The sequence below is a fragment of the Corvus cornix genome, chromosome 7 (genome assembly GCF_000738735.6).
Source record: "Corvus cornix cornix isolate S_Up_H32 chromosome 7, ASM73873v5, whole genome shotgun sequence".
Lineage (NCBI taxonomy): Eukaryota > Metazoa > Chordata > Aves > Passeriformes > Corvidae > Corvus > Corvus cornix.
In genome coordinates, this window is record NC_046337.1 from 23856493 (window position 1) to 23870738 (window position 14246).

Here is a 14246-nt window from a genome sequence, read left to right on the forward strand (position 1 = left end):
TGACACCTCAACTAGACTATGGCACCAAGTGCCATGTCCAGTCTTTTTTTAAACACATCCAGAGATGGTGACTCTACCACCTCCCTGGGTAGACCATTCCAGTACTTTATTATTCTTTCTGTGAAAAACTTTTTCCTAATATCCAACCTATACCTTCCCTGACATAGTTTGAGACAGCATCCTCTTGTTCTGTCAGTTGCTGCCTGGTAGAAGAGACCAACCCCCGCCTGTCTACAACCTCCTTTCAGGAAGTTGTAGAGAGTGATAAGGTCACCTCTGAGTCTCCTTTTCTCCAGGCTAAACAACCCTGGTTCCCTCAGTCGTTCCTCACAGGGCTTGTGTTCCAAGCCCCTCACGAACCTTGCTGCCCTCCTCTGGACATGCTCAAGCATCTCAACGTCCTTCCTAAACTGGGGGGCCCAGAACTGGACACAGCAATCAAGATGTGGCCTTACCAGTGCCGAGTACAGGGAAAGAATGACCTCCCTGCTCCTGCTGGCCACACAGTTCCTAATGCAGGCCAGGATGCTACTGGCCTTCTTGGCCACCAAGGCACACTGCTGGCTCATATTCGGTTGGCTGTTGACCAGCACCCCCAGGTCCCTTTCTGCCCGGACGCTGTCCAGCCACACCATCCCCAGCTTGTAAAGTAGTTGGGGATTTTTGTGGCCAAAATGCAGAACTCGGCACTTAGACTTACTAAACTTCATCCTGTTGGACTCTGCCCACCCATCCAATCAATCCAAGTCTCTCTGCAGAGCCCTCCTTCCTTCCAATAGATCGACACAAGCTCCCAGCTTAGTGTCATCTGCAAATTTACTAATGAAGGACTCAATACCCTCATCCATGTCATCAATAAAAATACTGAACAGAACTGGTCCCAGTACAGACCCCTGAAGGACACCGCTGGTGACTGCCAGCTGGATGCAGCACCATTCAGCATCACTCTCTGGGCCTGACCATCCAGCCAGTTCCTGACCCAGCAAAGAGTGCACCTGTCCAAGCTGTGGGCTACCAGCTTTTCCAGGAGTATGCTGTGGGAGACAGTGTCAAAGGCCTTGCTGAACTCCAAATAGACAACATCCACAGCCTTTCCCGCATCCACCAGGCAAGTCACCTGGTGATAAAAGGAGATCAGGCTGGTCAGGCAGACCTACCCCTCGTAAACCCATGCTGGCTGGGTCTGATGCCCTGGCCATCCTGTAAGTGCTGCATGACAACACTCAGTATAAACTGGTCCATTACCTTACCTGAAAACGAAAAATTAAGTGAATGCTCATACTTTTCATCAGCCTAGGAGCTTGGCTCTTCTGTGAAATACTCACCAAACTAATAAGGAAATCCATTCCTGGTATTCCACAAGAACAATACTTGACTGGCTTTTCAATTACTCAGTCTGCACAAAAATCTCAGTTATGCTTATCCATCAACCTTTTTCTCCTGGGAGTTGAATACATTCTTTAAAAATGAGTAAGCCTTGTCTCCACTACCGATCAAGAAAGAGGGCTGTACTGAAGGGAGATATGGAGGATGTAGATACAGCTGTAATAAAATCCATTCTAATTTTGGAAGTGACTTAAAAATATGATAGAGCATGAAAAAGTTTAAGCAAGTGTTTTCATTTTGCTCTTTTTCATGTCTCATGTTTGCAGGTGACTGCAAACTGATGCTGTCAAGAAAAATGTGGCAAAGTTGCTTTTCCTTTTCTGCATGTGCTGAATGCTTCCTTCCAGACCATTACTTTTATACTAGTTGCTAGTAAACACTTAGATCTGAGAATAATTGAAGAGGAAAACTTTCCTTAACATTTGAACATCTCAGCTTTGCAAACCATCTAAGAAGTTAAGCTTTTCTTTCCTTTTTCATCTACAGTCAATTGATTGCTTGTAAGATGCCAGTCATACACTTACCATCTTCATCCTCCTCTTCATCATCTTCTTCCTCTTCCTCACTACTTCCAGCTTCTTGATTTCCTTCAGATTCAGTGTCACCTTCGTCAAGAATTTCTGAAAGAGCAGTATCCCAGATTAATGGAATACAGACCACAGTACTTTCATTACAAAAAAACCCCTGATCCAACACCTGAAGAGTGAAAGGATGTCTCAGGTGCAGAATGTGGAAGAGGCCAAAAAGCAGGTATATCATAACTGAATGGAAACATAGTTGGAGAAACAACACTGAGTAGCAGCAACACAAAGGAAAGGTCTATGAACTGAATGACAGCTACACAGGACAGAAATATCACCCACTGTTAAATAAACGTTGGCAGCAACAGCTGAATAAGCAAATGCCATAGGTAACTGTTGTGTATACACACAGATATTCCTACCTTTCTTCAGCATTTTGTATTTCTCCTCATTTTCCATAAAGTTTGGATCCATCTTGAAAACATCTTTAGAATAAAAGAGAATCTTTATTTAAAACACAAATTGAAGAAAAACTATTAATATTTAATCTTGACTTTATTTTCTTGGGGAATACAATTAAGGAATTGTCTTCCATTTCTAACTTACTAAGAACATCCTCTGGGTTGTAGTCATCTTCCAATGGCAACATATGAGTAAACTGATCCTCCTCTTCCACTAGATCTAATCCCTCTGGAATGATTGGATGATCCTTGAAGCCATCCTTTCGTACAGCAAACATGACTTCTATCATGTACTGAACACGCATATCGATTTTAGATTCATGCAGAATGTGTCGAAGGCGATCAAAGATTGCTTTGGAAAAGAGAGAAATGTAAATATGAAAGGTACTTACTAATACAAATGCCAAGATAGGTTTTGGCTAACTGTACTTACCATTAATACCTCTAGGAGAAACTTCTGTTAATTTGAGCCCACTCTCTTTAATAAATCCAATTGCTACTTCAATACTGTCATCAGTAGGCCTTTCAAGAAGCAAAGTGAGCATTTCCAAACATAAAACCTCATGAGCCTGTGGAAAGAGTATCAGCAAAGAATCAGAATGCACAATGTTACACTATCATCACAGTGATTTACTGGACAGACCTGTCCAGCCTTTGAGGATGCCACAAAACAGTAGGTTAATCACACACACAAGGCAGCAGTAGTGGGGCAAAGCTGATTAAGAGGAAGTCAAAATTTCAAATCCAGTTTCACCACCAGTATTTACACCAATTTTGTAGTGAATGTGACTGTGCTATTGAAGCGAACAAGCAAGCAATAAAAAATATTTTGCCACTAAGAAAATAATAGAATGCATTGCCAAGAAGAAAATAAACCAGCACTTGCATTACAGAACCTAGTTCTAAGTGCATTGTATCCATAATTAAATCAGATCTTCCAGGGCCATGCATGTAAGTAAATAGCACATCTCAGATTAGTTTCCTCTTTACCAAAATGCTGAATATTCCTGATAGATTCCTGAAACACTGCTTCTTGTCATTATTTAAATCAGAGCATCCTGATTTCTAACACATAAGCAAGTGGCATAGAGCTGGATAAAAATTTGATTCAGATACAACTAAGTCTAGTTCTGCTAACAGACATCTTGCAAGAAAACTGTTTAAGATCTGTGGGACACAGCCTCAAATGATCCTTGCTTTGCATCAAGACATGCCCGAATACCAGCCCAAACATACATATGAAATCTGGGGAAGGTCTGGAGCATAAGTGGAATGATAAGTGATGATAACTGCATAAGCAATTACCAATATCTTTTCTAAAGAGATTCTATCAACTTAAAGCAGGCACCACAATCAGATTATCTTTCAGCAACCTTCAGAACAGACAGAGCATCTTCACTTAGTGTACTGCTGTTAAAACTAAAATGTAGCCATATACAGTTTGGATTGAGTAGAAACAAAGTAACATACCACATTCTGATTCATCAAATGTGCAACAAATTTTGAAGATGTTAGACAGAGTTGCTGCAAAAGAAATAAACCAGGAAATTTTAACATAGGGAAGAAAAAATTTGTAACTCATACAATAGATTTGCATATCTCACAATCAAATTAGAGTCATGAAACTATTTTGGGATACTGGTAGCTGTTCACAATTAGCCCTGTCCACTTTCAAAAACAGACAATTAAGATTAAACACCTCTGACCAAAACAAAAAAAAACCCAAACTATCACAGTACCCATTCAGAATAGGCTGTCACTGTAGTAGTATTGGAGTATCATTTTTCATGATACTCTAATACTACTAAATGTCCCAGAAACTGGTCTTGACCTATGTCTTGGCTGTGCTCCTTTGAACACACCTGACACAGTTACAAAGCAGAATTCCACATTTCAGCACGTTGCTTCTTCACATTTTACATACCTTGTCATTTCTGCGATATCCTTTGCGAAAATTCAGTATCAGCCTCTTGAGGATCAATTCACCAATATTTGGAAACTTTGAATTGATAATTGCCACAAGAGCTGCATAAACATGAGTAAAAATCGGAGAGGCACTCTGAGCTTGCAAAATGGATCTAGACAGCAATCCCCTGTAAAGACATGTAAGTTTTAAAGACTTTTCTGGTAATAAAGCATGTAATGTTTTTATTCAGTACTTACCACACAAAATAGTGTTGAGCAGTTGGAATAGCTGGAAGAAACCAGATGATCATTTTCAAACCACTGATTTATCATGCCACAAATGGAATTTTGCAAAATATGTTGCACAAATCTGTCTAAACTGAAAAGTTCTTAAACTGTTACAATATCTTTCACTAAATATTGTTCATATTAGAACTACACTTAAAAATGCTAAGCATGCAAAAACCCATCTTGTATCCTGAAATTATTTCTTTTTTAATCTGAACTTAGTCTGATTGCAAAATACTACTTAGAGCCTAAATAAATGTAAACAAAGGACTCATGAGATAATAGTTCTTTTATTGTTTAAATGATCTCTTTCACATTTATTATCAAGAAAGTCTGAAAAGAATCTGTGACTTGCTTCCCCCCCTCTCAATTTTGCTTTTTGTAATACTTAGGAGCACACAGAATTTGACTTTTGCTGTGTTACTCGAATACATGTGGGTGAGGATAAAAACAAAACAAACCTCCAAATGCGAATCTTCAAAGTACACACTGATATCCACATCTATCTTCCTTGTTGTCTACTGAAATCCTAAAAAAACCCTCCTACAGAGTACTAAATACAGAGTACATAGGGACTTTATTCCTACTTACTTTGGCATTGACAAACGGAATAGAACTCATTTCATACTAGTGCACAGAACCAGAATATTCCCATTTTGAAATTAGTTACTTCTTGCTTACAAACCAGAACTGGTTTGTTTCAGCCGTTTTTTATCCTCTACTTAAAACCTCAGGAAAGGACCTGACAGATAAAAGTTCATCTCCTTACTTTTCTATGTACCTTTGAGCAAGTTTGGAAGTACAGAACTAACTGTAAGAAGGAGGAAAATGGTGTCATTTCCCATCTACATTATTTTGACATTTATAAACCACACACAAAAACTTTCACAGACAAGTATATTCTAAAAATATTCAATAAGCTCATTTTTAAATTAATTGCTAGTACGAAAATTAAATTTCAAGGACATGAAATGCAGGCAAGTAAAAAGCAGCCCTACAAAAGTCTGAAACTTCATTATAACTTTTACTTAATAAACTTAACAATAACTGCATTATTACTATTACTTAACAGAAAACACATTCAGGAATTATTTGCACACTCTCTATTTTATTTAATTTACTTAATTCTCTTATTTTTATGCTAGCTGCATGATTCTGATCTTTCCATCTGGTATAACATCCACAAAAAGTAATGCATTCCTCCTCAAATAAATCTGTGACAGAAAAAGTGTTGCTATCTGTTTGAAATGTAATGGAATTATTTCTGGATCTACCAAGCTCCAATAGCATAATGGTCTTTTCTCTACACTACAACAATAAACAACTCTGACAGGTAACTGTAGTAAAGCTTGTTTTGCTAAATCTTGGCCACAAATATTATTTGTCCCAGGCAAAAAAAAAAAATCCAGCACTATAAAAAGTAGATAGACAGTGGCACCTGCAAACTACAAGTCATTCAAGTAAAATGCACGGGCAAACCTTAAGAAAAGGAAATATACACCATCTGCTGCACTGTTTTATTCCACCCAACATACAAACCCTTTCCCAAGGAAGGGAATATTCTGAATAGGACAATATGGCCTAAGGTTAATACTAAAATCTGACTAACACCTGTACACTACACATAGCACACACAATAGTGTACACATGAACAGCGCATATGTTACCAGAAAAGCAAAATAATTATTTTATAATACTAAGACTTACCTTCCCCGAACAATATTCTCCTGAAGGAGCTCATGAATGATGTTTTCTATATTAGATACATTCACTTTATTGACAAGACCATTGATTGACTTCTTCAAGGCTTCCCAACTCATCCTCTGATATGCCAAGCTATCACAAAGCATCAAAAATTATCAATGTATAAATCTGAAGTTGCACTAAATTTTCATATATATAGCATACATTCACATTTTCATTTAATCAGTAAAATAGATAAAAAATATTCACTACAGAAATGTGAAGACTTGTTCACAATTATACATTCAACCACTAGAAAAATCACTGAACCAATATGATAAACCAAAGTGTAATTCTCTGCAGATATGGTATAACCCAGTATGTTCTGTTTTCTAAGATGTTCCAAAAAATTCCTAGCTACATTCTATATCCTACCTTATCATTTACACTTTGCAGCAGAAGCAGGCACAGTTTTAATCTGATTCTCTTATCTCTCTTCTGATAAAAATATACCTTCAAAACAATGATCACAACCCTTAATGGATCCCATTTTTCCCAAAATTCTCTAAACACCATAACTGTTTTGCTTGCAGCAAAACCACTAGTATGTAACTTTGAACTCACCTATTTTTATCAGTGATTTGCTCCTGCATCATCCTGAGCTTGGCAGGTGGAATATATGCACCACCTGTGCGAGTGAGGATTGGATCCACTTCTTCTTTCTTCTTCTTTGAGGCAGTCTCATCATGAGCAAGTGAGCTCTGGCCTGTCGACCTCTCTGGACTCCTACGGTCAGGTGAGGAGTACCTTCTCTGCTTCCTTCGATCATATTCTCTGTCCTCCCATCTCTCATGTCTATCTCTCCCCCTTTCCATCCTTCTAAAAAGAAAAAAAAACACCCACTAAACACCCAAGTGGACATGGAAAGTTTCACATTTTATTCTTTAAAATAAGTATTTTATTACTGCTTAAGAAAGGGCTTCATACCTTCCATCTGAAGTTCTATCATCATAGTATTCCCGTCTTGAATATTCCTCATCATATCTGCTGTCATCAGAGTATCTCCTCTTCCTGGGAGATGGAGACCGAGACCTATCACGCTCCATATCCCTATTTGCAACCCAAGACACAAAAATTCTTAGTAAGAGGCTGAGAAAAGCAATGGTATTAATATTTACTTGCAATATAAACTTACAATGCAGAAGTGTTTTAATTCTGCAATATGAGTTTCAAAATATGTCACTCCAACAAAAGGGTCTACTTTAACAATAATTTGTTGTCAGGAAAAAATTATGAAAAATCAAAGAAGCTTGACTGTAAAAGAAAGCTCCTAGAATTTAAAATTAAATAATTAGCAATAATATCAAACACCAAAGGTAAATTCAGCAGCTTGCATTCCTTGGAACACATGTATTCATTTGGTTCCATCTACTTTGGCCTGTACAGCACAAAGCAGTCTTGCACAAAAATGATAATTGTGGTATCAGCAATATGTGACTTTGTGCAAAAAGCTGGCATGTAATTTCCACTTTCAAGTCTCATGATAATTTAACTAAGTGTGGAGTTTTAGTAATAAATCAATTTAATTACTGTTATACTGACATTCAAGTATTTTATTAAATCTACACTTGGATTTTACCACTTAGTTATGGTAATATATAAAAACAAACACAACCTGATGATTTTTTTAACTTCTCTAACTCAGTATGTGAGGTAATTATACCAAATTGAAGGATATAAAAATCATTCATTCTACCTGTCCTCTGGAGACAAACTTTCATGTCGGGAACCATAGTTTTCCTTCCTTTCGTGACTGGAACCATGCTTTAAGGAAAGAAAGAAAAAAAATCAAGCCCCAACATGACTGTGAGCACCCATCTTCAGATCAAAGCACACCATGCCTTCAGTTCCCACTCCTTTACATGGAGGGCCATCAAATAAAGCTAATGGCAGTCAGGTATGACAAGGAGAGCTGGTTCTCTAGGAACAAACAGTTAAGCAGCTGGACATCCTGCTACAGGATGCTGGAGATGCAAAATGCCTATTCAGGTTCAAGGCACTGAACAAACACTGGAGAAAAATCTGCACAGACTACCAAAAAACTTTATCGGGCTCGGGAAGCTGCAAACAGGTAGAGAGAGGGAGTGTATGTCAGCAAGTACTTTTACAGTTACCCTAATACTAAACTTTTCAAGGCATCTGCTGTTAATTGCTGCTGAAGATGAGAGTAGATGCACCACTGACCTGCCTTTCCTGCTTCCTGATGCTATTCCACTTTGTTGTATCACATGCAATACCATGAACACAATTCCACCACTTCTTGTTTAAAGAGTGTCTTTCCTCTCTCCTAGAAGTCCCCTTTATTAATTTTTCCGTATGTTCCCCCTTTTTACTAACCACAATTTATTTCCTCATGAGTCATTCCTAGCTGCATACATTATAAACATCTAAGCTGCACTGTTCTACTTGGCAGATTTGCAGGATTGTTTAAGTGATACACACTCAAATAGTTCACACCAAATTCCATGGGCTGAACCAGGACATATAGAAGTATGGAGTCATACAAAAATCAGAACGTGACAGCATCTACAACAAACATAGAAAGATATTCATTAAGATGGTTCTAAACAACTTTGGTAGAGCCAAACAGCAGCATTTGTAACCTCAGTACTTTCATTGCAAGGGTCATCTCTTCCTTTAAAATACTTATGATTTTTCAGAACCATGATCTCATGTTGTCACACAGTGATTAACTGTGAAATAGGGAGCACCTCACTTGATGCAGAAACTCATCACAAGTATTTCCTTATGCACCTTGATGGAACTCCCAGCAGCAACCCTCAGCTCATTCACGGAAGTGGCACCCTCTCCACCAACATGCTGGCACACCAGTTCTGAAGAACCACTAAAGAAGCAGTTAAAACTCTGGGTGACTAGAATATAATGACACCTCCTCCATAAAGAGCAGGGCAGACTGTTATCTTCAAAAACTTAACTGGGGGGAGTGTATACATGCAAATAAATAATTTTATTTTTGAGGCCACTATAACACACCCTAGAATATTGCCTTTCTAAGGATGCACTTCAAACACCCAGCATTCTCTTGCCTGCATTAAGACAACGATACGAACCAAGGGCATTGCACTGTCCACTGGGAGCATGCCTCACTATGAAAGTTACATCCACCTGACTGTTTAATTTTAGAGCCACATTATCTTTGACAGCAGAGATAGTACAAGAAATTCACATATTCACCAAGGTTTTCTTACCCTTTCAATACTCATTACACCACAGATCACTGAATTCATTCAAGGCCAAGAAAAGTACTTAAGTTGGTTTTTTCCCCAGCTCAGTAATATAATGCCAGTCTGTATCCTAAGCTTCCAAGCAAGCAGTAATAAAAATCTTTAAATAACACAGAAGAGTTACTGTATTTAAATCCTATCTAGCAGATGGGAAGAAGGTAGTGGGTCTTTTTAGGATGATCCATTCTCATGGGTTCTTTATCATCTGTCTCTGCCCAGGCAGAACCAAAAAGACAAGTGTTCACAGAAATAAAACAATATTATGGCTGTTTCTGTGTTTGCCACCTATCATGTCTCCTTGCAAAAGCAGCTATGTTTGCTCAAGAACTTGTCACCCTCAGCTCTTTGTGACAGGATTTCTGCCACAAAGCTAGTTCCCTTCCTTGTCCATTTTCATCAAAATGATTAACCGAGAGTGTCCAAACAGTGTGCTTTTGCTAACTGGCTTATTTTGACAGATGAGGGAGCACTACCAGATTGGGAAAATAGGAGAAGGTATTAAACCACCCCTCAAGCATCCCCACTAAAAGCCACTTAAGTCAGAAAAGCTGGATCTAAAAGAGTGAAGAAGCCTATGCAGGGCCCAGCTCCAAACAGGCATAGAAATACCACAGATCTGAGGCAGTGTATCATAACAATATTGCTCTGCCAACGTGTCTCAAACGCGAGCTACTTTACAAATACAGCACTTCTCAATTTTTTCTTCTTGCATTCCCAAAAAATCACTCCCATCCACTCAGGAATGGGCCACATAGCTTTTAAAAGCAAAAGCTTTAACATGCACAGTATCACATACAGTTGTCAAATTAACTGCTAATTATTGTGTCTCTGTATCTTTTAAGTTCGCTGTTAAATGTTTCATAATCTTTCTCCATTCCTCTACATGCTTACATTTGTTGTTGAGCCATCATCATTCAGGAAATTTTGACCAATTATTGTAACGTTATATGCTAATAACATTCAGGACTTTCATTGTTAAGACAACAGGAGCTAGAAACAGCTGTAATTTACTGACTCCTAGTAGTATTTATCTTGTAAACTTGTAAGCTCTTGACAGCTACAAGTGTTACTCACTTTGCATTCAGAAAATTTTATTTAACATAATATCAACTACAAACTTAGGTACCAGTAACATGGGAGTGGTCAAATCCTACAATTTAGGTTTAAGAACACTTACATTTACTTGTGTCACCCTGCTCTTCATCTTGACTTCCTGCTTTTTACAAAGTTCTCAACGTGCAGCAGTGAGGCAATCCAAGCTGGAGTTCAACGTATGAAAACCATTTCACCTGCAATACATAAAAGACAATCAAAACCTTTCGACTGCACACGGTGCCGGAGCACGCACCTTTACTTCGTTCTTGAAGGCTAAGCTTACACAAGTGCTTAAATCAAAGCGCACGGCTGCCCCGGGTCTATTCCGATTTCCTGCGGTGACACAGCGGCTGCTCAGCAGCGGCCGGGAGCTCAGCGGCACAGCCGGCCCCGAGACAAGTGCCCAGCCCGCGGCTGGGGCTGCCGGGGCCCTGCCCACCGACCCCGCCACACGGCTCTCGGCCCGGGCCCGCCCGCCGCGCTCTCGGCGGGGCCGCCTCACCGCCCGGCCCACGGCCTCGGGCCGCTGCTGAGCGCCGGCACGGCGGGGGAGGCCGCGACCACCCGACCCTGGGGCGCACCCGGCCGGCGGCTCTCGGGGGCTCTCTCGGGTCTCCCGGGAAGGGTGAGAAGGGGTACCCCGGTGAGCCCCGCGCCCCGCCGTAACCTGAGCCCCGCACACTTCCCGGCCCGCGGCCCCGGGCCCGCACCTCCCGCCGCCGCCGCCGCCGCGCACGGCCCCGAACGCGTCACTTCCGGCGGCGCGGGGTGAGCGCGCGGCCCGGCCCGGCCCCCTCCGCCGCCATGTTGGGAGCGGGAGCGCGCGCTGAGCCCGGGCCGCCTCCTGCTCCAAGGGAGCGCGAGCGCCGCGGGCCCGGAGGCGTCGCAGCTTCGCCTCCGCTGCTGTGGGACCGCTGCTCCTGGGGCCCAGCTTCCCGGGAAAAACACCCCGCTGGGACCAAGCGCACAAGTTTCCCGTCAGGAGGACATGTAGCAGCCCGCGAGCAGTCAGCCGGCCTCCCTGAGGGGTGGAGATCTGCCCAAAGCGCCGCTGGAAAGTGGAGTGAATGAAATACTCCTGCCCCTTCAATAGCAGCTGAGCACACATGGCTGCCGCTTGCGCTGTGGGTTAAACAGAGGTGCAGATCTGTGCAGGACAGACACCAGCCACTGCGCCCTATTGAGGGCTACGATGCTGTTTAGACACCTGTGTGGTAGAGGGGTCTTTCTGACATCGGAAAGTTTGAAGTAATTCAGCACCATGGATCCAGGCTAACAGAGAGCCTTTGGCTTGTAGGCACAAATGTGTTTGGATTTTGGAAAGTAATTAAATGCATAGGGAGAGGATAAAGAAAAAATACTACATAAGGTCTTAAAATAGTTACGGTTCATTTTCAGTTCTTGTGAGATAAATGAAAATGAAAATAAACTCTTGTAGGACACAGCAGATCAGAGTCAGGAAGGCATTAACTCAGCTGAGAGGCAGATGGCTCCTGCAGGGCCATCTGTAATGGAGCTGTGCGGCTGTGCTGTGCCCACCTGTGTCCCTCTGCAGGTCCTGTGCCTCCTCAGCTACTGGGACATGGCAGTTGTTGAGGTGAAGAAGATGGCAATGAAACTTTCCCAAAGTTGGAAAATGCTACAATTTTTTTTCTTTCCTTTTGTAGGTTGTTAAATCAGCTTATTTATTCTGTACTGAACATGAGTACTTATGCTTTGTCACATCGTGTAACACACCTGTAACACTACTTTCATTGCAACAGTTAGCACAGGCTCAAACCCTCGCTGTCCAAAAAACATCACAGCATAGTGAGGAGTGGACATTCATGATTGGACAGATCTGGTCAATCTGGTGCAGCAATTGAAGACTTAGTCCCCAAGATTTAAACTGACTATCTTGCTCTTCTGTCACTATGATCTCAGAGAAGAGTGGGAGAAAAGGAGCATCAGGCCATGACTGAGATTGTGCTATGCAGCACTTCAACTGAGAACCGCTTCGGTTTAAACTAATGTACCAGTTCATGCTCCCCAGCCCTTGAAGTGTGTCTCGGTTTTGAAAGACAGGTGTCTCCTAAGGAAGGCAGAGGCCCCCCTTGAAGTGGAAGATATAACCCCTTTTCCCTCCAAGTTATTATATTTTGAAATCAAGGGCCTTTAGGCAAAGATGTGGGAAATAGGAATAACAGTTCTTTACTCTCTCTCTATATATATATGTATATAACCAGTCAAACAAACAACAATAACCATGGCAGTAACAGCAAACAATCACAAACCCAGTGCCAGCCTTCTCGGCTGTCGGGCCCTTTCCCCTCGGGTGCAGTTCCGCTCGCAGCCGGCAGGGGCGCTGGCGGCTCCCGGTGAGCAGGGCAGGTGCGATGGTTCCCCCGCGGCTGCAGGGGGCGCTCCGGAGCGAGCTCGGGGAGCACGCGGCACCGGTGCCCTGGGATCCCGGGAAGGGATGGGACAAAGGCTTCACAAACCCCTGGGCAGCTGATCCCGGGCTCTCAGGAACAGCAGGCTGGAACGGCAGGCTAGAGCGGCAGGCTAGAACGGCAGGCTGGAGCGGCAGGGACGAACGCAAATCCCGGGTGGCAGGCGAGATGTATCCAGATGGGAGAACCCCACGGAAGCCCAGGCAGGCAGGGCGAGCAGGGCTACAGCGTAGCGAAAGCTCGAAGCAGCAGCGGGGCAGGGCAGCCACAGCTCGGCCTCCAGCAGGGCAGGGAAAGCGGCTTTTGGGGTCCCGGCGTTGTTTCCAGCAGGAAGAAAGAACGCCCAAAAAGAAAGAAGCAGCAGCTCCTTTCTCTGCAGCTTCTCTCTCCGGACGCTCAGAGCGAACTGACCCCACACCCAGGTGTAGACAAAGGAGTAGCCAGGCCCGCCCCACTCCCCTTTTTGTCTTTCTTAAGTACAGCTATTTGTCCCCTAGCAACATGCATATGGGAGAAAATTCCTTTAACAGGAAAAAACTAAGACTAAACTAAAACCCCAACAAAGTGTTCACAGAACGAGAAAAAACCTGTTCTCAAACTTTTCCAAAGACCAGAAATGCCATTGTAACGTTGTGTATCGTAACAGATATAAATATTCTGCACTCAGGAGGGAATAGCTATTTTTATTTACAAATTCATAAAAGTCAGCTTTCTCATTTATCTTCCAAGAGTAAGAAGAGTAATCAATGAAGCAAAACACACCCTGCTCAAAACCAACACAGAGATAGGATATGTTAAGTAATAATAATCAGAAAAAGTGCATGATTTTTTTCCTGCTTATAACTTTTAGCTACAGAATTTGATTTCTTTGCCTTAATGATTTGCAAATGTGGTGCTTACACAGGAGACTGGGAACAGCATGTATTTGGACGGTTGTACACGTTCTGACAATATGAATTGTTAAATGATTTCACAAAGTATTCCCTGAACCCACTGTCTGCCTGCGAACATTCTATGATTTCCCATTCTGCTGTGAAAGTAATCTTTTTCCTGCCTCACACTGTGCAAACAGGTGTCACGAAATAAAAAGGCATATGGCATCAATGTGGCAGCAGCATCTCCTGAGATGGACATCCTGTGGCTGATGGCACACGTACCATCCCTCAGCCT

At 42.0% G+C, this 14246-nt stretch overlaps 1 protein-coding gene across 3 annotated transcripts in view; it reads right to left on the minus strand.

Moving 5' to 3' along the window:
• CWC22 (CWC22 spliceosome associated protein homolog) overlaps positions 1 to 11428 on the minus strand; it is a 30820-nt gene extending 19392 nt beyond the window's left edge. The window contains exons 1-12 of one of the 3 annotated variants that reach the window (XM_039555274.1): positions 11355 to 11428; positions 10727 to 10838; positions 8001 to 8068; positions 7232 to 7354; positions 6869 to 7123; positions 6269 to 6397; positions 4293 to 4461; positions 3839 to 3892; positions 2802 to 2937; positions 2514 to 2720; positions 2330 to 2392; positions 1911 to 2006 (exon numbers count right to left, since the gene is read on the minus strand). In XM_039555274.1, the coding sequence (XP_039411208.1) occupies positions 1911 to 2006; positions 2330 to 2392; positions 2514 to 2720; positions 2802 to 2937; positions 3839 to 3892; positions 4293 to 4461; positions 6269 to 6397; positions 6869 to 7123; positions 7232 to 7354; positions 8001 to 8068; positions 10727 to 10753 (1327 nt within the window). In that variant the 5' untranslated portion in view covers positions 10754 to 10838; positions 11355 to 11428. The other 2 variants (XM_039555275.1, XM_010406705.4) reach the window with 2 other exon arrangements.
• Between the last annotated feature and the right edge of the window lie 2818 nt (positions 11429 to 14246).